The sequence below is a fragment of the Callorhinus ursinus genome, unplaced genomic scaffold (assembly GCF_003265705.2).
Source record: "Callorhinus ursinus isolate GAN/ISIS: 27379988/994484 unplaced genomic scaffold, GSC_fseal_2.0 scaffold27, whole genome shotgun sequence".
NCBI classification, from domain to species: Eukaryota; Metazoa; Chordata; class Mammalia; order Carnivora; family Otariidae; genus Callorhinus; species Callorhinus ursinus.
In genome coordinates, this window is record NW_027397089.1 from 20,128,739 (window position 1) to 20,153,012 (window position 24,274).

The window sequence follows — 24,274 nt, forward strand, 5'->3', positions numbered from 1 at the left end:
ACAAAACATCGATCGAAATGAAGACTGAGAGCCACGTCAGGACAAAAGCCCTGGTCCCAAGAGGATCGAACACCGGCTCTGGATCTATTCACATCTATTTCCAAAACATAGTTGAGAAATGTTTGGGGCTCTCTGGACACTTTCAGTAATTGTGGAGGGGGCAGAAATAATCAAATTTATGGAAAAACTGCACAGATAAGTTTAAGACAAAGAATAGTCATCTACCCTTTTCCCAAATTTACCTGTTGTTACAATTTTACCTCATTTGCTCTATCATTTGCACTCTTTCTCATTCTGTCTCTCATACTCAAATAATTTTTTTCTAAACGCCCCGATAACAAATTCCTTACATCTCAATCTTCTGCTCCTACATTATTGTGTATTTTGTAAGAACGGGTATTTTCTTACGCACACGTAATGCAGTTATCCTTTAGTAAATGTGGCACTGATATCATACTTTAATCTACCATCAGATTTCCAATGATGTCAATCGGCTCAATAAAGTCCTTTATTTTAAGTTTTTCCTCCTCCAGGACAGAATCCGGTCTGGGATCAGGTATTGCCTTTAGTTGTCATGCCTCTTTAATTTCCTTAATCTGGACTATTTCCCTAGCTTTTCTTTGCTTTTTGTGACACTGACATTTTTGAAGCCCACAGTCCAACTTTTTAAATCGAGTGTTACTCATTTGGGATTTGCCCAATGCTTTTTCCTGCTTAGACCCACTTCACACTGTCTCCACCCAAGTCTTACAAAAGCGATGCCACATTCTTCTCAGGTTTCACATCTAGAGACACAACGATATCCATCTGCCCCTCGTTGGTCAGGCCCATTTTAATCACCTGGTCAAAGGGTTATCTGAGTTCTCTACTGCACAGTTACTTTTTCCCTTGCGATTACTGAGCAATCTATGCGGAGGCACTTTGAGACCCTGAAAATAGCCTGTTGCTCATCAAAAATTTCCCCTGTATTTAGCATTCACTGATGATTGGGTTTAAACCTGTCTTTACTATAATAGTTGCAAAATGATGATTTTTCAATTCCAGCCTGCTGTCTCCATTAACCAGTCAGCTCCTTGCATTGTTCAGTAAGCAAGCGCCTTCCCTTGTCCCTTATTTATTTGTGTATCTATCTGCCTATATATGTATCAGTATAGAATCATTAATTCCAAAATTGTTTTTTTCCAATCATTTATCACCCAGTGCTGTACTTAATTATTTTGGTGCTCAAACCATACCAGATTTAACCAGTAGAAATCCCTTCAAGGTGACTTCTGCCCCTTCTGATACGCCCTTCATCCTTTTTTTTTTTCCCCAAGCATTACCTTACTTTCTGACATAATGCTCAAAGTTCATCTCATAATTACCTTGCCCCATCTCTGGGACTGGCCATTTCTTTGACGAGCTTTTGATATTAGAGGCCAAGATTTGAGTACTAGGTGCTCATTGCTACTGGGGAGTCCTTACTTCTAGGCCCTTTCAGTGGACAAAGCTAGAAAAAATAGACATGTATTACACAAATATAATACACATGTACATATTACACACATACACACATGTACAAATATGTACATGTTTATATAATTATGTATATATATTTATATGTATATGTATAGATGTGTGTGTGTGTCTGTGTGTGTGTGTATTCACGCTGATGCCCTTAATGCCAACCCACCCCGATAAGGTTCCTTCTTGCCTTCCCTCATTCCTTATTTCGATGTCACTTTCCCATATGGGAATTGTAGCTCCCAGCAGCAGTCACACATTTCCATTTGCAGGGTGTCACAATATAACTAAAATGTTTCAAAATTGCTTGACACGCCCACACAAGATGAATGAAGTATATTGACTAAAATGAGCTCAGGAGTTGGTTGCATTTCTCCCCCAACTCAACCTCACCCAGACAGAAGGTAGAGTCCAACACCGTCTTCATGAGTTTCTTGGGTTTGTTCTATTCCTTTGCCCCCTTCAGTGTGGTTGCTGTTTTTATACGAAATACAACTGCCTTAGTTTGCTTCTGTTTGTTTTCAGTTGTAGATTTTTCTTTCCCTTCCCATCTTGCTTTAATTTTCTTTTTGAATATGTAAAACATTAACATGCTTCCAAAAGTCAAAACTATACAAAAAACATTGTTCTCAGAGAAGTGTCTCTCCCTCCTGAATCACTTCTACCCCTCCCTCCACTGAGTAATCAACCTCATTGTTTTTTGGTTTATCTTTCCTGTGTTTCTTTGGTAACAGTAAGCCAATATTTGCATGTTTTATTTGCCCTTCTTTCTTCCACAAAAGATAGCGTAGTGTGTATCCGTAGTATATATGTGGACTTTCCAGTTTATTTTTATATAGCGGCACAGTACCCCATTGTTTGTATGTGCCATATTTAATTCAACTAATCTATGCTGGGGGATTCAGGTAGTTTCCAATATTTCGTGATTACAAATAGTGCTGCAATGAGTGACTTTGTACATATATATTTCCATATTTTTGACGTTGCATCTTCAGGGTAAATTCCTAGAACTAGGATTTCTGTGGCCAAGGGATAAATGCACATGTAGTTTCTTTAAATGTTGCCAATTCGACTCCCCGCTGAACTCGATCCCAGGACCCCGCGGTCATGACCTGAGCCAAAGGCAGCTGCTTAACTGACTGAGCCACCCAGGTGTCCTTCATTGCTGTTTTAATGTGCATTACTCTGACTATAAATGAAGTTGAATACCTTTTCATATATTTAGGGCCACTTATATGTCTCTTTTCATGAGTTGCCTGTTGCTTAATTTTGCCTGTTTTTCTATAGGAATTTTGATCTCTTTTCTCCCTTAATGTTTAAAAGTCCCTTATATATTAGAGATAGTAGCTTTTTATCCGTCATATGGATGGCTCATATTTTCTCCCAGTTTACGTTTGTTTTTTTATTTTGTTTTTGGTGATTTTTGCCATGGAGACAGTTTTTGTTTATTTGCTTTTTAATGTAGTCAAATGTATTAATCTCTTCTTATCTAGGATCTGGATTTTTAGCCATCCTCAGAAAGCCTCTGTTTGCACCCAGATTTTAGCGTCGTTTGCCCATGCTTTCTTCTGGCACTTGGATAATTTCGTTTTCTACATTCAGATTTCCAGTCCATTTGGAGTTTGTTCTTGTATATGGTATAAAAAGTGGGTACAATTTATATTTTTCTAAATAGCTATCCAGTTTGTCCCAATGCCATTTGTTAAAAAGACCGTCTCTGCCCCAGTAATTATAGATACCACCTTTGCCATGTGCTGGATGTCTCTGTATAGCTGTGTGTATTTCTGGACTTCTATTCCATTGGTTGTTGGTCTAGTCATGCCCCAGCTCCCTATTGTGTCCCCTGTAGAGGCCTGTAGCCTGCTTTAATATCTGTTAGGGCTGGTCCTCTCTCAGAGATCCTTCTTCCCAGTATTTCCTGGCTAGTCTTGTGCATGTGTTTTCTGAAATGAACTTTACTATCAGCTTGTCGTGCTCTTTAAAAATATTCATTGGTATCTGTGTTAGGGTTACATTAAATTTGCAAATTAGAGAGAGCTGATATCTGATCAAGTTGGAACACGCCAAGAACAAAGCATGTTAATTCCTCCTGTTCAAGTTAGTGATAGGTCATTTTAGATCTGATGTCCTCTCCTAGACGTTTACTTAGGTATCTTACCTAGTAAGAAGCTCCCCGTTGCAGAGCCAGACCATACATGCTACGCAAGCTCAAAGGGAAGAGAGAGAGGTAAGAGCTAGAATCACAAGGGAAGACTCTGGGCTGAACTGAGACTGGAGTCATGCGTCCTAAAGGTCATAGAGGATTTAGGTGGGATGGCAAAGAGGAAGATGGAATCCCAGTGAGGAGCACCCAGGCTAAGCTCAGGGGTATACTCCGGGTGACATGTCTCACAGGACAGAAAGCCCCCAGCCAGACTCTTAGCTGGAATACTGGAGAAGACACCACCCCTCTCTTTAAGCCTCAGAGTTACATCTCAGTGTTAATAGCTCCCAAGTCCTCATTACATATTATTAAAATTAAGTTTGTGAACATCAGCTAGATTTCCAGATACTGGTCCTTTAGAATGGTGATTTCTGTACATTGTGGCCTTTTCTGGGAACGCTCTAGAGCTGTGTTATCCAATACAGTAGCTACGAGCCACACGTGGTTATTGAGCCCTTACACGGCTAACGCAATTAAGGAGCTGGATTTCTCATTTTATTTCACTTTCATTTAAATTTTAAAAGTGGAAGCAGTGTCAGCAATTCGTCCATTGAAGTCAACTTTATTGTTTTGAGGAGGACTACATTTTACTTGAATTATACCACTACGTAAGATAGCACTGTTGTACTGCGACGCGTGTGTCCATTTTACTTTTTTAAATGTGGCTACTGGAAAACTTTAAATCACATGTATGGCTCATATTGTATTTCTCTTTGGCAGCCCTGGTCTAGAGCTTCACCACTGCGTGTGGTCTGGGCAGCATCATGTGGGAGCTAACCCAAACCCTCAGAATCTGCTCGCTTACAAGGATGCCCGGAGGTTCTTACACAGTAACAGAACCTCTGATTCGGATGACTCAGAAGACATCCAGGCCTCTGCTAGGTACCCCAGGGCGGGGGTACCCAAGGTGGCGGGGGTGTGTGGGGGCGGCAGAGAGATCCCTGCCCACCACTGTGATGTCATAGAGAAAAACCTCTTGCATCAGCCAGCCCCGCCCAAACTGGTGTCCTGGCTGCAGGATATCCTTTTCCATCTTCCCCAGCCCACCTCATAGCACCTCACCCCTCTGCTGGCAAGAGGGGGCCTGATTCATCTTCCAACCAGATACACATTCCACGCAACGAGCCAAGACTGAGCAGAAGAGGAACTGAAACACCTTTGTCTCAGAGCTTGAAAAGTGAATGAGCAATCCCTCTCAACTGACTCAAAATGTTTGTCTCACCCAGAAGGTAGGTATGCCACTTTTTTTTAAGTTTTTAGTGACATTCCAGTGAACACACGGTGTAATACTGGTTTCAGGCATACAATGTTAGATTTGTAATACAGGTTATACAAATGCACCGCTTTATTTCACATGTTCACGGTTCGGAACTAGAGAACACACTGTAGGATTATACAAAAGGAAATAGAAATCGGTTCCTCAAGCCCCATTTTTATTGATAAACCTGGTGATGTCCAAACCTCGACCTTCTGTTTTCAGCTTCTTCCACTAACCTTTCATTTCCTCCTCCTTTGCCTCTTCACTTGACTTTTCCCTGCTGCTCCCAGGACTGCTTAGAGCCCTCTAGTTCTCCTTTTTCCCCTCCCATCTGTATGATTCCTGTTGCCAAAATCTGGTTCCTGGTAAAAAGGCCCAGTGGCAGGGGCAACCCCAGAGCTGTGTATGACTCTAATGAACTGAAAGAGCAGATATTAAGTTCTCTGCCAGAGAAAGGTGAGGCACCCCCCACGGTCCTGCCGGTAGCCACTCTGATCCGGAATCTACTGGAACTAAGGAGGACAACAACCTTGGTTGTGCTAGTTCCTCTTTCTGGTCTCAGAGAATCTGGGAGAATCTGCAGGGATCCTTCCAGATCCAGAAAGACCCTCAGTCAGCAAAAGATGTTTCCACATCTGGAAATGACTTGCGTGTCATGAGATAGTTGAGAACGGCCGACTTTCAGCCCCAAGGGTTACTAGAAAAGCAAATGTTGTTCATTTCTCGCACTTCTTGCCTTTCTCAGGAGAGAAAAATGAAGCTTACAATTAGGCAGGGAAATAAAACACACAAGCACGCACTCACGCACACACGTGGTGTGCTGTTCGTTGTCTGGATGCTAGGGATCACAGGAGACAGGATAGCACCCACAGTGAATAGATCGTAAATAGGAGAACCCACAGAAATGGGTAAGAACATGACAGAAAAAGCCAAGCATAGTAAATTTTATTTTTTTATTATTGATTTAGGAGGAGAAACAGAGGGAATATGGGAGGGTTTATCAGTATATATCTGAAGTATAAAACACACTTAATCCATTGCGCCGTTCCGTGTGAGTTTCCATAATCTGACCTGCAATCCCTGCCTTTTGCTGAAGTGTGTGCACCTCCCCTTTCCTGATTGGCAGCCTGGGGATGAATCAAGAGGTTCTGAATATAGACTCCACCATTTATGAGCCTTGTGGCCTTGAGCAAGTCAAGTGCTCCCTCTAGAACGGAGTCACCACCCCTCCCTCAGGCTGATTGTGAGGATTGCCTGAAGAGCCTAGCAAGGTGTCTGGAACACGGCCCATTCCCTTCGCCGCCCCCCCCCCACTTCCTTTACACTTTCCCCGCTGCCTCTTGGTCTTCACAGCAAAACTGTGAAGGACTACTCTTTCTCCTAATTTACTTCTGAATCACTCAGGTAAGTTACGTAACTTGGCCAAAATCAGTCCAGGCGTGGGTGGAGTTGGGACTAGAACCCAGATCAGTTGAGGATTCGTGGTCTCTGGATTTCTCTCTTGGAGCCAGGAAACGAGGCAAAGACTTGGACCAGAACAGGGATCTGCACCTTTAGGGGAAGGGCGGGGCTGGGAAATGCCTGACTTTTGGGTTCCAGGGCAACCCGCACCTCCTGACCCTCGCTAGGTGTGAGGAGCTGATCAGATGACCGACTCGTCTCTGCCCTCCCTCTGCCAAGCCTCGCCAGGGCAGACGGCCATCAGGCCCCGGCCCTGGGGCTCGGCCTCCCTCCGGCCGGCTCTTTCTCTCGGGAGGGCCCCCGGGCCGCGGCTCTCAGCGGACGCCAGAGCCGGGAGAGGAAGCCAAGGGCCCCACGCCCGGCCCCACCCGCTCGCGTAGTCCCAGGCGCGGGGCCCCTGGGGCGGGGCCTCGCCAAACAATTCCAAACACGCTCCGCGCCCGTCGCCGTGGCAACGCGCGCCCGCTGCTAGGCGACCGGGGCGCCGTAGTAAACCCGGGGCGGGCGTGTTACTCACGGAGGGAGAGGGCCGAGGGGAGCCGGCGGGGACTCGGCTGGGCTCGGGCACCGTGACAGTCGGGGAGGGAGAGGGGGGAGAGAGCAGGAAAAGAAGGAACGGGGTGGGCGGGGCGCACGCGGAATGGAAATGGGGCAGCCCAGCTCGGCGCCCTGAGCACCCCTGGAGAGGCGAGAGCTCCCGTTAGGCACCCCCCGCCCCGCCCCGCCCCGCCCCGCGCGGTCCCCAAGATCCCCCAGCCCCAGCAGGCCCCGAGGGCTCGGTCACCCGCGCGTGAGCGATTGCCCCACAGGATGTGCAGATGTGGCTGCCCCTCTGATTCACTCCAGCTGCTTGGGGCAGGGAAGAAAGGCGGCTTCCTCTCCTGGAAATGCCTGCATTAGCAAAAGCCCTCTAACAATTCCACTAACAGCGGAAAGGGAAAGGCGACAGAGAGGAGAGGCCCCAAAGTGCTTTTCTTCAGTCCTTCCCGCGGAACAGAAGTAGAAGTGTTCCCAGAACTCCTGACCCAAGTTAGAAAGAAAGGAGTCGTTCTTATTCTACACGCCCCTGTTTGGGGGCACTGTGGACATGAAACACTGTTGCGGTGGAGGTTAACCTGAAAGCCCAGAAATCCCAGAGCTGAGTGTCCTATACTGGTGTTAATATTTTGGACACTCAGCATGGGCATTTTTGTGGCATTACTGTACCCCTCCGGACTGGAAGGAAGATCAGAATGTGTGAAGACCTTCCGTATCTTCATCAGTGAATGAGTCAAACATGAGGAACTGAAGCAAAAATTGTGGAGCTGGAAAATCTCAGATGGTTCGAGATACGTCATCCAAAGGGTTCTAATCAGTAGGGAATCCTGGAGCTTGGGAAAGGAACATGGCATTTGCAATCTGTCACTGGCTTTTAAGCAATCTGTTTGTACCCTGGTCTCTGTGAACTAAAGATAATACTCGTTCATGAGATCATTGCTGTTTTCTGGGTTTCGCTCATCAAAAAAACAGGAATGTTTCCACAGGTGGGAGGAAATGTATTGGCAGAGGATCTGTTCGATGTGCATCTGTGTAGAAAGGCACACGGGTGTGTCTGTGGATCTGCGGACCTTCTACCTTCTACTTCTTGCTGCTCTTAGGTGTGTGAATCAGGAGAATTCGTGCGTCCTTTAACAATAGAAGACTGGACACTTTTCTCTATTCATATCTTCTCTTCACTCATAGGCTTCTTAATTGTATTCTGAGCCTGGTTTCCATTACAAACTTCATTCACTCATTTCTGCATGTTCGAAAGTGCTAGGCTCTGCAGATCAACCATGAACAAAACACAGCTGCTCCTATAGCTAGCAACTTGAAGTCAAGCCTGCGTGTTCTGGGCTGCATGAGAAAGGCACACAGTGGAACATGCAGGAACAAAGAACAGGGGCCTGTAGATCAGAGCCAGTGACAGCAGAATCATTCACGTCCCACTCCAGCTTTTTGAGTGCTGAGTAACAGAAAGGAATTAGTTATGAGGCATGGGTCAGAAATCTGACTTCGGGGCAAAGGACAAAGATACTACTGCTGGGTGGGGGTGGGGAGGAGCTGCAAATGAACCTATTTTAGGAGAAGATGCCTCTATTGATAATGGGGAAAAAAACAAACAAACTAACAAACCCCAAATCCCTTCGCCCCAGGCTTTGCCATGAGGCAAGGGCTATGCCACACAATCTGCTCTGGCTGGGCATTCTAACCCATTGTTTTAATCACGTCTAATCTACCGTGTATTCACAAAGTAATAAATTGGATTCCTGTTTACAGACTTTGTGTGGGTGTCCCAAGACCACTGTTTCTCTTTGTGTATACTTAGTAAATATGGTCTGGTACAGTGCAGGCTATAGTCACTGAGGACCCTAGCAAGCACAGGTTAGTCCCAGGCCTTGGCTTTGTGATGTCAGAAACGCTGAGTCACATATATGTCCAGGGGGCAGGGAATCATCCTGACATGGTAACAGTCCCGCATACCAAAGTTAAATACTGTTTTGAGATACGGAATCTTTGTGTCTGGCCTGAGTCATGAGCTTCTGAGCCCAACCTAATTATATTCATGTTGCATTGACTAGCAATGACTTTTTCTGTTCTAAGGGAGGAAAGAGAAGAAGGAAAAAATATAAACATACCTAAATTATAACGAGAGGAAGTGAGTGGGATGCCAGGCAGAGAAACTCATGTTTCGTCAAAAAAAGAAATTAGACATTGTGGCATAGGGTCCATGGGGACAGGGGGTGTCCTCAAGATGGATCATGGCTAATAGCCAGCCAGCCAGCCCAGCTATGCAAAACGCATGGCTTCTGAAGGGATAGATTCAGGCTTTGGAGAGGCCTCAAATAATACAACTTCGGAGGCTCTCTTTAAGAAAACTAATACAGGGCGCCTGGGTGGCTCAGTCGTTAAGCGCCTGCCTTCGGCTCAGGTCACGATCCCAGGGTGCTGGGATCGAGCCCCACATCGGGCTCCCTGCTCCACATCGGGCTCCCTGCTCGGCCAAGAGCCTGCTTCTCCCTCTGTCTGCTGCTCCCCCTGCTTGTGTTCCCTCTCTCGCTGTGTCTCTCTCTGTCAAATAAATGAAAAAAAAAAAAAAAAAAAAAAAATAAAAAAGAACACGCTAATCCAAAGTGATGAGTATGTAAGGGTTCTTGGAAGGGGTCCGAGTCAGTGAGAGAGACCCCAAAGCTGCTTCACTTTCAATCTACCTCCAGGCCTCCTCACATAACCTCAAGACTCTGCCGCTCCCATCCCCCTTTCCCCCCGAGAAGGCAAATTTCAGCCTATTAAGGCACAGGGGGTGCGGTTTATGAGCAGAGGCAATAAAAACCAAAGACATCAGACTGTGCCAAACGGTGACTCAAGCGGGATATGAGAAGTGTCTGCAAGTATTTGAAGGGTGTAAGCACAGAGAAGGGAAAAGAATTGTTCACTGTTGTGGGGTGGAAAGGGAATGAGGATACGATTCAATAAAGAAAAATGTGCACAGAACCCCTCAGGAAGCATTGGCTGACTCTATTTTCTGATACCGTGGAGTTGTATTTCCCAAGGGAAGTATTTAAGGATCCATGAGTCACTGAAAACTGGAACCGGTCACGAAAAATGTGCTACAGGAAATAATCCTACAAGATGTCCTCGAGGGAGCGGCTGGATGCTCCCAGAGTTCATTCCGAGCCCTGAATTCCGTAGGGCTGACACAAGGCGTTCTATAGATGTGTGAGTGGGGAGGAGGCCGGAGGAAGAAAAAAGAGCCATCCCACGGGGAGGAGCCACCACCTGCACCCACATTTGCGGACGGGTGGGGGCAGCATGCGCCCGAAGAGGGGAAAAAAATGTAAGGCGATAGCGCCACCCAGCGTCAGGACAAAAGCTGTAGCCAGGAAACCGACAGCCAATTCCAACGTGAAACGTGACCACCAAATTCCAGCTCCCAGCTCTGTCCGGATGAATAAGGGTCGTTCGGGTGATAACGGGAATCACGCCTGCGCATAAGCACATGTGTGTCAAATGTGCGGACACGTCAGTCCTAGAAAAGTAGGAAGTAAGAGCCAGAGAGACTCCTCCGGCTAGAACGTGGACTAATTCCCTCCGAGGGGAGCCCGCCTTTCGTTCCCCCAACTAACTGCACAAATACAGAATGCGAAAACCACGACTTGGTTGGTGGCAAATCTGGAATATTCCAGGTGGGGGAGGGCCGGGGCAGAATATGAGGGTTTCATTCAACGTAAGCCCCACGTGAGTCAAACAGGTCATACTTGATTAATTCTCTGGCTCCATATTTTCCAGTTTGTTCAGCTTCTTACTTGTTAAGGTGAAGTGGCAACTTCCAAGCTCTTTACATGCGGAACCGGAAACCAGAAGTCCATCCCTGGCTATCTACGAAGAGCTTTCTAAAATTACAGATTCCCGGGACTCACCCCTACGGTGGAATCTCAGGGCGGGGCCCAGGAATCTGAATATTTTCCAAAGTTTCAGAGACTGTTCTGATGCTCAGTCGCGGAACTGAGAACGGCTGCTCCAATAAAGGAGGGGCCTCTGAGGACTTACAATCCAGACAACTATCATGAAATATAGAAAGTATTACGAGAGGGGTCCAGTATGGAAGGACAGAGAAGAGAGAATTGTTCTCTGGGAGAAAAGAAACATTTTCAAAGGATGAGTGACTTTTACACTTGTGTTGATGAGAGGCAGATCACCAGATAAAGAGAGACTGAAGACATTCCAGGTACAAGGAAGAACATCCTTCTTCCAGAGGCACGGAGGACCCTCTCAGTATTCCGTTGGAGGGACGTTGTTAATAATCCTTACGATGCTGGGGCGCCTGGGTGGCTCAGTCGTTAAGCGTCTGCCTTCGGCTCAGGTCATGATCCTGGGGTCCTGGGATTGAGCCCCGCATCGGGCTCCCTGCTCAGCGGGGAGCCTACTTCTCCCTCTCTCTCTACCCCTGCTTGTGTTCCCTCTCTCGCTGTCTCTGTCTCTATCAAATAAATAAATAAAATCTTTAAAAAATAATAATAATAATCCTTACGATGCTAACTGGAAGGTGGAGACCACCCATGACACAAGGAAGCAATTTCAAACCCATGGCTCTATGAGGCTTGACACTGCAGATAACAGCCTATTAAAAGGATGAAGGGGCGCCTGGGTGGCTCAGTCTGTTAAGCATCTGCCTTGCCTTCGGCTCAGGTCATGATCCCGGGGTCCTGGGATCGAGCCCCACATCAGGCTCCCTGCTCCACCCCCTGGCTTGTCCTCTCTCGCTCACTCTCTCAAACGAATAAATTTAAAAATCTTTAAAAAAAAAAAAAAAAAAGGAGGGGGAATGGAAACCCCTACACAAAGGAATGGGAACTCTTGTAGTAATGGTAACCCTGTAATATTTTCCGTATCTGCCATAAAATCAAGCCCAAGCCATTCACACCAGCTTCCTAGGGAATGGCAGTTAGGTGAAAACTGAATCTTCACTTAACTTTTTAGAGAAACTTCCCCCTGTGAATGCAGGTCCTTGCTTCTTTGTGTTTAATCCCTGATACCCATTGGCAAGCTCTCCTGTGTAATCTTCCAGAACAGCTGGGCCATGATCGCATTGTCAATTATTAAATGCCCAAGTTCCCTGCAAGGCAGCATTTAATCATGAGGCACTCCAAAAAAATAGGAGATAGAAGAGGAGGGACAGGAAGGGAGGCGGGGGAGTGGGAAGGCAGTTTCACTCTGTCAACATTAAACCAAGGGGATTTGGGGCGCAGATGTCATCCTATGGTCCTTCCTGACGAGCTGCAAGACGCTGACCACGGCCAAGGTAACCAGCTTCCCTCTCTGACTGCTCAGAACACACATTGCATAGCTATTTTGCACCTGATTAAGAGCTGTGCCTGTCTCATCAATTTGTTGTCTTTGTTAACTCTGTGTTTGTCTGTTAACCTATGTTGATGGAAGAATTAGTGACATTTTGGCACCTATGCATTTCCTATCGTTCTGAGCTTGGAGTGTCTGGGAAGCCACTCTCTGTCACTTTTCTAGAGAGTAAAGAGTCACCTTGGTATAGGGCTTGTCAGCATAGGCAAAGATACAACTTTTCTTATGGCTGCTACTTCTCCATGATCTCCTTAAAGAGATCATTGCAAAATTAGACTTGGTCTTGCCATTCAACAGGCTATCTGGATCCTGGAGAGAAAAGGCATGTTTAGGGAGAAATAAAACACATGATGAAGGGCACAGTACTGTAAGTGTTGAAGATGATTCTTGAAAAGGCTCTTGAATGAATTCCCATTCAATTGTCAAGATAATTCTTGAATGAGGCTCCTTGTGTCTGCCCTTGGTTGGACACTCCTGGAAGCAGCCTCTTTGAGCTTCATTCCAAGCTCTTTTTCATCCTTTGTTTCTCAAATCGCTTCTTCTTTAAATTGGTTATCACCTTGGTGCGGGGTTCCTTATTCTTATCTGTGAATAATCTGCAGAATAACTTATAAATATGCATAACTTGAAACGAATTGAGGGTAGAGTAAAAAATCTGTGATAGACAAATTTCCAACCTGTATTAGATGGAAAATGAAGTTGTTGAAATGTAGAATTGCCTAAATCATTAGTTCAATCTTTATACAGAATGATTATTGAAGATGTTTTACCTGGAAGTCCATTTCCTGTTCAAGCAATGGATATGAAAATAATTAGAAAGAATAACTTATAGTAATGGAACAATGGCTAAAACCAATAGGATTTTCACAACTAAAAGCAAGATGGAAACATTCTTTCGGGCGGACAGGGGCAGTGTGTGACTTCCATACCGGGTAATAGAAGCTCTTTCTTCACTCCAGAGGCTGTGGTTTTGTCTTTACCAAGGTCACCCAGAGTCCTGCACAGACTGACAATTTTGGTGGATTTAATTTGTTGAGTGCTTTTTAAAAAATCGTATTAGCAGATTGCTTTCTAGAAGTTGTTTTATCATATGTCCTATATATTGATTTTTATATGCATATGAACCTTGTATATTTCTTATGGCCATAAATAATCTGCACTTTGTCTGTGGTATGTACTGTTTTAGTTCCTGGAAATTCTGGAGAACAAGCTGCTATATTTCTAAGATAAAGTTCCCCGTTAGATGTAGAAAATGTTAAGCAGATTTATGGGCCTGTCCCATTTAGCTATGGTTTTATTTATGTTTCTTAAGCTAAGCAGATTTAGGTCTGATTAATTCTGATATGAGAGATCCCCTGGAAAGCTCAAGATGGTTTACTTTAAGAAGCGTCTGTCAGCAACTAAATATGGGTTTCTTTTCCCTTCAGTACGTATTAATGTAACAGCATAAACTGCTCCATAACACAAAGTGCAAGACCTGGCAGATTTCTTTATTTTTGTACAGCTCAGTTGGGGTCCAAGCCACCACTCACCAAGGTTGAAACATCTAATATTGGTCATTCTTCAGCTGGCTCTCCTCTTCTCTTGGGCTAAAAATGATGGGGAGGTCGGGGGCTCCAGCCAGAGCCACACTGTCCCCCCTGTGAATCATCACCACAGCTGCATCAAGCAGTGGAGATGCCCCTCCAGGTCCCTCTCCGTGACCACGACATTTGGTGTCCCGTCTACATGGGCGCCACACAGCCACCTCCCATTTGAGATTCTGCCCTCTCTGTGGTAGTGTCTGAAAGCTGGACCCAGATCACCACCTCTCTCAGAACCTACAGCCTCGTCTCCCCTCCAAGGGTTTCAACAACCCCACATCCCAGTAGGTCCACTGCCTTCTTTAATCCTGAAAGCCCTAATCCTTGCTGCTCCTCCGCCCCGGGGTGATCCAGTTTAATATTGACTGATAGGCCATATCCTCCTTTACTCTCCTCTCGGAGGAGTCTGTGATACAGAGAAGAGGACACCCAAAAAACTTGCGTTGTTACAACAGCAAATACCTCAGCAAATCAGCGCTACTACCTTTCGCTGAAGACAAAACCAAAAATAATGACCGGTAAGCGCATTAGGGTGGCTCCAATTCTTGTACTCAACTTGATATACACTAGCTCCGTGGCTTAATCACATTCCGCCTGAGGCTATTATCGGGTACTTATTCAGATCATCCTCAATAAGCATTTGAGTAGAATGAGGTCCAGCTTAAATAAACATCATCACCATGGTGTGCCTACTCCAGGCCATTCCTGAAGCTAAGCCTCCACACGCGAGGCTCCTTGGAGAAAGCTCCCGGGGCTGGCGGGGGGCGGAGGGGGGTGCGTCACCATGGAGGAGCGTGGCTTGAGCTCAGGGAGCCGCAGGGAAGGGTATCCAGATCTCCAAGGAGGTTCTGAAATCACGCTCTCCGCGTGTATTGGTCTGTTACAGATGGAACTCCCGAAGGGCTCCTCTGGCCAACGGACATTCCTATCTGCCCTCCTCAACATGCTATCACTCAGCCTCTCCACAACATCCCTGCTCAGCAACAGCTGGTTTGTGGGCACACAGAAGGTGCCCAAGCCCGTGTGCGGAAAAGGTCTGGCAACCGAGTGCTTGGACGTGCCGGTGCCCTTGGATGGGAGCAGCACCAACGCATCATCCCAGGAGGTGGTGCAATACAGCTGGGAGGCTGGGGATGACACCTTCTCCTTCCATTCCTTCTGGAGTGGCATGTGGCTATCCTGTGAGGAAACTGTGGAAGAACGAGGTAGGTTCCCCAGTCCAGCTGCCCGCTTTCTTTCCCCCAGGGAACTTAACACGGGCAGAGAGCCAGTGGGAAGTATACAGCACTCCCCGCACCCCACCGGGCCTCACCCCCAGGCTCAGCATCTCCCACCTCTGTATCCCGTCCCTTCTCCCTAGGACTCCCTTTTAATAAGACCCAGAAGTCCATCTGGCTTTTCCAAACCTCCTGTCTAGCAGCCATGCGGGTTTAAAATCGCACCATCCTTAAAGGGTCTCATTTCGACTTGTAACATCATGAGAACTCCCCCTCTAGCGAGTTAGGATTGCTGTTTGGAGCCAAAATGAGGAGAGAGGATTCTTAGAGAAAATGCCCTGGCTCTGCCCAGCTGTGACCTCAGCTGCGCAGCTTCCTCTCTACAGACCTTGATTTTCTCCCTGGTGAGATGAAAGGGTCCGAGTGGATCACCTGTGAAGCCCCTTCCTCCCCCACCCCACCAACAGGGTTTTCTTGCTCTATCACCATTACAATTTACAAGGTAGGGGAACTGAAGCCGCAGGAGGGTAACTAGGCGGAAGAAGGCCACCCTTGACCTCCCAGGTCTCCTGCAGCTCGGCACGTACTGGCAAAGCGGGGTCCTGTGTCACTGTGCATTCCTTAACTTGTGTTCCTTGGCTTAGGACCAGCTGGCCTAGGGACAGCCCTCCTCCCTGCTCAAAGCATCAGACATCACCTGGTAGTGACGTTTTCCTAAAGCCCAGAATCCAGTACAATTAACCTATTTCTCCCGATTTGGGCCAAGGGAAAAAGGAGATGGAAGAGGATTATAAATGTATGTGTGTGTGTTTATGTGTGTTATTAACGTGGCGTTTAGCACAGCTCTGATCCCAGCCCCGGAAACAATTGCGAGCCATTCAGACCAGGGGTACGGTGGCAGCAAAAGGTGCTGGTTAACATTAGGCTTGTTAACCCTCCGTGACCTGAGAAGTGGGAACATTTCCCCGCGGAAGCGCTCTCAGGCTCACGTCCTCTTCTTCACTGTCAGGCACTGGGGACGGAGAAATGGATCCTGAGTGATTCTTGCCTACGTCATGCATCCATCTGTCCATCCATGAGCCCTTCTTTCCTGCTTTCAGAGAGAGGCGTCTAGTGCCTACCTGCCGCATGCTGGGCAGGCACTGGTCCGAGCCAAGGGAGGGGGTGGCGCCAGGTGTGGGACGGTGCGGGGTTGGGGGGGGGGAACGTTTTCATCTGCCCCTGAAGTCATACCTTATCTGTGTTTCAGGGGAGAGGTGCCGAACTTTCAATGAACTCACACCACCAACCCAGAGAGGTGAGAAAGGACTACTGGAGTTTGCCACGTTGCAAGGCCCACGTCACCCCACTCTCCGATTTGGAGGGAAGCGGTTGATGGAGAAGGCTTTCCTCCCCCACCCTCCCTTGGGGCTTGTGGCAAGTATGTGGGTTTGATCACCAATTTAGCCGCCATTGACTTGGACCCCTCTGGCCCAACAATGCTCTCTACACTGTTCTGTGATCTTCTTTTCCCTTCTTCTGAGCCCCTGGGGTGACCCACATTCCCTCCAGAGCTGCCTCTCATTCATATGCAGGAATGCAAACAAGGGACAGCAGGGACAAATAAAGTTCACAAATAGAAAACCACCAACAGCTCTAACCTCCTCGCGTTGCCAAGTAACCATGTTGAAAAGCTTAGAGGAAAAAATGAAAAGAAAAGGAAAAGCTTAGAGGTGTTTTTTTCCCCTCCAGTATGTACGTATTTTTTAAATAATATATATATATTTTTTAATAGAAGGGAGTGAAACTGGAAAGGGAGGGAGAAAGAAACAGAAGTGATTGCTCCAAAATTCAATAAGGAAAAAGGGAACAAAAATGACCCACAGCAAAGTCATGCCCCTGCAAGATTTGGTGACAGCTGATTTCTTCCTGAATCGCCCTGACGGTATTTCCAGTCAATCAGGTTTACTTGATTACTTATCGGGTGCCGAGCAGCTAGCAGCGAGCCCAGGGGCGACAGCAAAGGACCCAAAGTAGGGAAAGCTCCCAGCTGGTGCCAACTCTGTCCCCTTCTCCCCTTCTCTGACTCCGAGAGGCTTTCCCTTCTGCCGGGCTCCGTGGGTTCCGTCCTGGAACATGTCAGAGTGAGGGCTCTTCTTCCTCTGGTTTCTTTTTTCTTTTTTCTCTTTTTCTTTATACTTGAATTTTATTTTCTTCATCTGGTTTCTAACAGAGATCCTATGGTTATCCCTGGGAGCCCACTTCTCGTCCATCGGACTTGAATTCGTCAGCTTCCTCTTGCTACTAACGGACCTGCTGTTCACCGGGAACCCGGGCTGTGGGCTCAAGCTGAGCGCCTTCGCTGCCCTTTCCTCCATCCTGTCGGGTGCGTGCCGCCCAGGCTGGAGTGGGTGGGGGGCCTCGCCACCTTGGAGCGCCTCTGGTGGGCGCGTGTGTCTGTCCAGAGGCAGGGTCAAGAATGGAGGGATGAGAGACGTTGCAGGCGTCTTGGAGTTGGAATGAAATCTTCTATTAGATCATTATGTACTTGGCAAAATGATTTCTCTCTAGGTTCTTTTTATTTGCAAGTTTTCTCAGTATGTGAAATACAGTTTGGCTTACTTTTCAGTTGCATTTACACACAGCTTTTCAAGACTCCGTCGGATCAAGTAGGAGTAAGAGATGCAGATATAAAGATAGATCAAGAATAAAGCTCGTGTTGAGGGCATGGGTGGGAAGAAGTAAAAGGCCCTAAGTGCAGCATTGACTCAGAAACTTTTTCCATACCTCGCCACCTAAAGCCTGGGGCAACCTTTTGCAAAGTTCAAGGAGAAGCCCCCGTCACAGATCAGTGTTCCCAGAAATGTGGGGGGCAGATGAGTAATGGAGCATCTCCCCGTAGGCTGTTCCTGATGCAAAATGAGGAGGTTGCTCCAAACTCATACTCCCTGTAGCTGGCAAATCCAGCCTCTCTCTAAGGGCACCGCCTTCCTGTTCCCTCTGCAGGCCTCCTGGGGATGGTGGCCCATATGATGTATTCACAAGTCTTCCAGGCAACTGCCAACTTGGGTCCAGAAGACTGGAGGCCACATGCTTGGAATTATGGCTGGGCCTTCTAGTAAGTGCTTACCATCTCCTGAACCTTCTAGGCCCTCCCCAGCCAACCTGCATTAGATGTGCTGCCCTCAACTAGATGCCTGCTCGGGTGTCCTTCTGTCTTCTCTTCATCCCTCATCCCAGGAGTCTGTTGACCAGAGAGCTGGACCATCAGGCCACCCCTGTTCTTTCCCCACCTCCTGTGGAGGCACAGAGAGGATTCTTCCAGCTTGCTTTGTCCAGTTTTCCTAATGATACAGCTGTTGCGTGTTCCCTTGGGAAATGAGACTGATTTTGTGTGGCTTATGCAAGTGATGCTCTGTATTTTATTTATTTCTTTTTAAGATTTTATTTATTTATTTGACAGAGACAGAGATAGCGAGAGAGGGAACACAAGCAGGGGGAGTGGGAGAGGGAGAAGCAGACTCCCCGCCGAGCAGGGAGCCCGATGTGGGGCTCGATCCCAGGACCCTGGGATCACGACCTGAGCCGAAGGCAGATATCCAACGACTAAGCCACTCAGGCGCCAATGCTCTGTATTTTATACGTTTTATGATTCAAGGTATTGGAGGGCCGAGAAATGAAGGATTAGCCTTGAGATTTGGTTTGAATTCCATCCCCTGTGAATGGCGGACTCTTCTCCTGTAACAGAGTCACTTCTTCCTACTTCTGCTCTATTCCACCCCATTGTGTGAGAAATAGAACCTCCCTACCAGTCATTCCCTAACCCTTAAAGAACTAAGGGGTCAGTTATTTTTGATTTCTCTTAAGAAGAGAGAAGCAGCAACCATGACAAACACATTGGAAGCAAATACCCCCTCTGTTTTAAGAGTTCCTCACTTCCTCCCCCGAGGAACACGCTCTGTTCACCGCGCAGGTGCTACCTTGGGCCTGCATTATGGGCTGGAGTCAGTGCTAAGTACTTTAACAGTGCTGAAAACACACGGCACTGGGCTCGAGTTTCCATGCTGACGGAGGCAATCTGGAAGCCTATCCATGCCTGTTAGGAGATCCTATCCCCTTCTCTCATGATAGAACATGTGCTATTGGATTCGTGCGTCTTTGGGCTATTCCAAAACCAGCCCCCAGAGCTTATGTTCCAGACACATGGTTTTGCACCTTTTGTCTGTCTTTAAGCCCTTGTTGGCATGACACCTGCAGAGCTCAGGCTACCCCACTCCCATCTGCAGCATCCCCAGCCTAAGTCGGCTGAGTCTGTCAGGGGCGGCAGATAGGAACACGCAGCGCCACCGTGTGGCCTGGCTTTACCCATCACCTGACCTCATGAAATTCCTCACTAACCTCACACAACTTCCTGTTTCCTGGGCTTCCCAGAATCATGGGGAGATTTAGGGGTTGACTTCCCAAGATTTTAGGAATGCGTTTGATATAGTTCCCTGGTGGTTGGTTGTTTTTTTTTCTTTGTTGAATCCATCCAGCTTCTCTTAAGTCTCCAGCTTCTCTTCCATCCATTATAAACTCCTGTAAGCCAAGAGCTGCACTGTTTTCCCAAGAGGCAAATTCCACTGGTATAATGTATAATACCTCCAGGTTTGTAGTGAGTGTTGCCTGACCGAACGACATGCAGAGGCTCAACTTTGTGGCCCCTAAGATAGCTAAAAAAAACTCAAAACAAAAGAAGATGGAAGAGAAATGATCGCTCCTAGCATCTGATCTGAGTGAAGGAAAATCTTGGGCAGGGTGTGTGTGTGTGCGTGTGTGTGTGCTGGGTGTGTGTGTGTGCGTGCGTGTGTGGGGTGTGTGTGCGTGTTGGGTGTGTGTTTGTGTTGGGTGGATGTGGGGTGAGGGGTGTGGGGTGGGTGTGGGAGTGTGGGGGGGTGTGAGGGTGGGGTGTGGGGGGGGTGGGGGGGGGGGGGGGGGGGGGGGGCGTGGGGGGGGCGGGGGGGCGGGGGGGGGGGGGGGGGGTGTGGGGTGCTGCATTGGGCTACGTCCACTCTATACAGCTGAGCTATCGGTCTGTGAATCTTGGGAGATCAAAAGGGTAACTGCAGGTGGGGAAACCATAGTCCAGAAAGTTGCGTGTGAGTGTGTGCGTGTTCTATGTACGCAGCAAAGGCACACCAGGAATAAAAGCGCACAGCTCTGACAGCTAATCGATCCAGTGAAACCCAGTCTGTTAAACTCCTGGTCTGACGTGCAACACTACAAGAGTCATTCTCTTTGACTACAAACCATTCAGAACATACCCTACTAAGCCAGACCAAATTCAGGCCTCTGGCCCACAGTGCTTTCCCCGCAGCACGGCGGAAGGGAACACACGCCGGTCCTTGAATCCCTAAGGGGCATCAGCCTAGTCTACTAGTAGGAAGGGATCATATTTTTCTCTCAAGCCTGTACGTAGGTCAGATTCTGACCGTCCCATTTTTTTTCTGTTCATCCCTAGCACGGCCTGGCTTTCCTTCACCTGCTGCATGGCATCGGCGGTCACCACCTTAAACACATACACCCAGCTGGTGCTGCAGTTCAAGTGCAAGCACAGTAGGAGCTTCAAAGGAAAGCTGAGTTGCCTGCCGCACCATCACCAGTGCTTCCTTGAGCAGCCGTCCTGTGCAGCCCCCACGGGGGGCCCTCTGACCAGCTACCACCAGCGCCACCCTCAGCCCGTCCGCTCAGTCTCTGAAGGAGCTGACCTCTACTCGGGGCTACACCACAAGGGATTTCAGCAAGAACCCAGCCAGAGGCTAAAGGAAGAGGTGGCTGGGTCATCCGTAGAGGAAGAACTGTGTTAGAAGTAGTCAGATTTAGAGGGCAGGCGGAACCCAACCTTCCATGTTCATTTGCTATCAACAGGTACTGAAGCCAGAGTCTGTTTCTCGAGCATGGTTTTCACAAGTTCGGGACAAGTGTATCTAAAGTGCAAGTCCAAAGGGGTGCATGCCAGGGCGCCACTGCCCCTCTTCCTTCCCAGCGCTTTCCTTCCCTTCCCATGTCTCGTTTCACCACACCCCTCTCCCGTGTTCAGAGTCACCCTCTCTCCTTTACAGATGGCTTGTTGTGTGCCAGGCTCCGGGCTCAGCAGTGGAGACGAAAAAGAGAAGTAAAATCCAGTTCCTGCCCTTTAGGGGCTTCTCCATCTGGCCCTCTATCTGGGATTTGGAGGCATGCAGGCAGGCAACTCAACAGTCGTCCACGGTGGCTCAGCCTTCCCTGGTGCACTTGACTTTTCCTGGAAGTCATAGAATGGAAGACAAAGAGGCCTTCCTGGGACCTTGGGCATGTAGGACAGATACCCTCCACACTGCCCATCACAGTGTCCCACACCCACATGGTAGGGACCCAGTGGAAGTTTAAATATTAATCTAGAAGCCACCAGGGGACTAGTATACACGAGAAGGCCCCCACAGCATGCAGGGACAGGTCCACTGTAGTTATTCATAGGGGATTTACGGTAAGGGACACTTCTGCAGTGAACAAGGCCACAGCATACACTCCCCTCTGGATCCCCAACTCACCCACCCACCTGTTCTTCCTCTTTTCCATAAGGGAAAACAAACCATGGCGATGGCTAAGAAGAATGAGAATGACACACAGTGTGTTTCCTATACATAGTATTTATTTGTTCTCCAACAATTCACATTTTAAATAGTGCTTCCTGACAATATACCAGCTGGCTCTTCTGTAGTATGGACAATAAAAGTAGCAATTCACATTCAAGGGGGTTGGTATCAGCATCCCTGACTGGGAGGGGGCGTAGAGAGCATCTGGGGGGTGGGGGGGATGCTGTCTAGGGTGCAAGGGGCTCTAAGGATAGCACGGAGGAGAGCTTGGGAGAAGGAAGACCCTTATACCTGCACAAGTCACTGCGATCCCTAAGTGGCAGTCACACTGGCCTTGCTTGAGTGGGGAAAGGAAGGAGCTCTTCCTATCTTAGAGGTCCGGCTGGGTGGGTGCCTACAAGGAGAAGGAAGTGTCAGGACACACCTGACAGGCTAGCACCCACGCTGGACAGAGGAAGCTTCCGCAACCCTCGGCCCTGGCTGCGGGAGGGAGGAGAAACCCAGAGCCTGTCCCGTGTCTGGCAAAAATGGATTCAAACTTCTCAGAGTCAAAACAATCTATGGTAAGTTAGTTTGTAAACACACCATGAAGAATTTAGGGACTGATGCTCTTCTAGCTTCCTCTCATTTCTGGGACTCACCCGGTATAGACACCATCTTCTACCCAAAAAGATACCCCCGCCCCCCACAAGACCAGGCCCTTGGTAAACGACTTTGCATTTTACTCCTCCACCTAAAGTGGCTTTCCCAGAAAGCCTCAACATGGTGAAGAATGAGGGTGAGACGTAGATGGCTCAGCCCAGGCCACAGGACCACAAGTCAAGTTTTAGCTCTTCAGTCAACTATAAATTAGTCCTTAGAATCCTCTACTAGGCTAAACAAGATCCTAGGCTCTTCTACCCAAGCAGATTCAAACTCTAGAAGTGAATCTAAAATCATCCCTATCCTCTAATTGTTCCCCCAAGTTTACAAAGTCTCCCAAAGTGTTGAAACCAAATTTGCTTTCAGGATCTTAAGGCAAGGGGGTGCCCAGAAACCTGGCAGGCCAATCTGCTATTGCTACCAATATGTTATGTCACAATGCCTACCACTGGGCAAGTAATACACATCCCTTCAAATCTGGGATCCCTAAATTTCTGTAATCTCTAAATTTTTCTGGACTCCCTTTATTAATCCAAGCTAAAAAGATACAAGCCCAAGTAAAGACAGAACCTGAGTTGCACTCGAGTAAGACCTATCAAAATTATTCAAGAAGAAAAGCAGTTCTCCACCAGCTAACATGGGATTTTCTGCTATAAAAACAATGACCTAGAAGTTTAGGAGAGAACTTATTAGAAGCAACATTTATGGAAGAAGGGAGAAGTAAGCACTGGAGATAATTCTAAAGAACTTAACCAATTATAAAAGTTAGAGTAATTACACAGGAATTTTCTCAAAGTACAGTGTTTTCCAAGGCTCTACAAGGAAGGAGATGTGCAGGCAAAATGGCTGCATATGGGACTCAAGGAGCAGGAATAAAAATCCAGAAACAGCTTTGCTCTCATGCAAGCAAAGCAAAAACACCTCTGAATAAAAGAGGGCAAATGAGAGGCAGGATGGAGGACAGCCCACAGGAGATGCCAGGAGACCAAGAGAGCAGAGTGGAGATGAGGCCGGGATAAGCGACCTGGCTGAACGGTTCCTGACTTCACAGAGCCAGGGCAGCGCGCCCACGAGCGCTTCAGAAGTTACTGCGGGGAAAAGGCCATGCTGGCCAGGCCCATCAGGGCCCCGCAATGCCACACGGACCCCACAGAGGCTGCTCACAAACTCTGATGCTCTTGCTCCCCTTCCGACAGGAATGTGGTGGTGCTCATGGTCACCGGGTGTGTAGAGATGGAAAGTTCGGGAGGCGGGAGGCTATGGAAGATAAAAGATGGGAATGCAAGGATGGCTCCCTCGGCCTCCCACTGTCTGTGTCTCCCTGCCACTAGGGTGGGAAGAAGCCAAGGTACAGGCGGTGAGAGAACACGGAGGGAAAGGACCAGTGGCCCCGATCAGAGGCAGGGCACTGGAAGTCCTAAGTCTCAAACCAGCCGAGTGTTATCTCAGAAGGACAAGAAACTGGGCCCCTAGAGCTTAGAACAGATCGAGAAACTTATGTCATCCCAATACCAACACATACACACAGGTGGCGTAACGCAAAACAAAATGTTCCAGGGAAGAACCTCACCGGAATTTCCCAGCAGGAGTTTATAAATTAGACACACAAAAAATACACCGTGAGAGTCACATTTCCAAACTATCCGTGGAGTGCCTAGAGGGGGTTAATGCAGGGACTGGGAAGGTAGGTCAGACACCCCAGCCAAACGGATGGTGCTGTCATCCGAGAATGCGCCCTCAGAGTGCTTTGTGACAATCACGCAGAGCCGGTGAAGTGAGGTTGAAGTCTTCCTTCTCTCCAAAGAACTGACGTGATGCTGCTGGGAGAGAGATGGTACCACTCTGTTCACTTCTTCTGAGATGGAAGATTCCTCAGACTATATCTAGGGGAAAGAGTGCAGGTATCAGTGAGTTTCATTCTTTTCATGACAGAGAAA

At 47.8% G+C, this 24,274-nt stretch overlaps 2 protein-coding genes across 4 annotated transcripts in view; one reads left to right on the forward strand and one right to left on the reverse strand.

Annotated features, from left to right (window-relative positions):
* Nucleotides 1-4,706: 4,706 nt before the first annotated feature.
* GSG1 (germ cell associated 1) lies at nucleotides 4,707-21,002 on the forward strand. Of its 3 annotated transcripts, none has more exons than XM_073877951.1 (6): nucleotides 4,707-4,939; nucleotides 14,772-15,090; nucleotides 16,352-16,522; nucleotides 17,315-17,467; nucleotides 18,088-18,199; nucleotides 20,582-21,002. In XM_073877951.1, the coding sequence occupies exons 2-6, from the start codon at nucleotides 14,772-14,774 to the stop codon at nucleotides 20,925-20,927; spliced, it is 1,101 nt and encodes a 366-aa protein (XP_073734052.1). In that variant the 5' UTR covers nucleotides 4,707-4,939; the 3' UTR covers nucleotides 20,928-21,002. The 3 variants fall into 3 exon arrangements, with proteins under 3 accessions (XP_073734052.1, XP_025735679.1, XP_025735680.1); XM_025879894.2 differs by having other exon boundaries at nucleotides 4,707-4,935; XM_025879895.2 differs by having other exon boundaries at nucleotides 4,707-4,935; nucleotides 16,352-16,399.
* A 144-nt stretch (nucleotides 21,003-21,146) lies between these two features.
* Nucleotides 21,147-24,274, reverse strand: part of FAM234B (family with sequence similarity 234 member B) — a 34,931-nt gene continuing 31,803 nt past the window's right edge. The window contains exon 13 of the mRNA XM_025879893.2: nucleotides 21,147-24,220. Coding sequence (XP_025735678.2) covers nucleotides 24,215-24,220 — 6 coding nt within the window. The 3' untranslated portion in view covers nucleotides 21,147-24,214. The remainder of the gene's footprint in view (nucleotides 24,221-24,274) is intronic.

Coding starts and splice junctions, on each gene's coding strand:
- GSG1 (XM_025879894.2), top strand. CDS start 4,888: ATGAGCAATCCCTCTCAACTGACTCAAAATGTTTGTCTCACCCAGAAG. Junction 4,936..14,771: donor ATGTTTGTCTCACCCAGAAG/GTAGGTATGCCA, acceptor GGTCTGTTACAG/ATGGAACTCCCGAAGGGCTC. Junction 15,091..16,351: donor GGAAACTGTGGAAGAACGAG/GTAGGTTCCCCA, acceptor TCTGTGTTTCAG/GGGAGAGGTGCCGAACTTTC.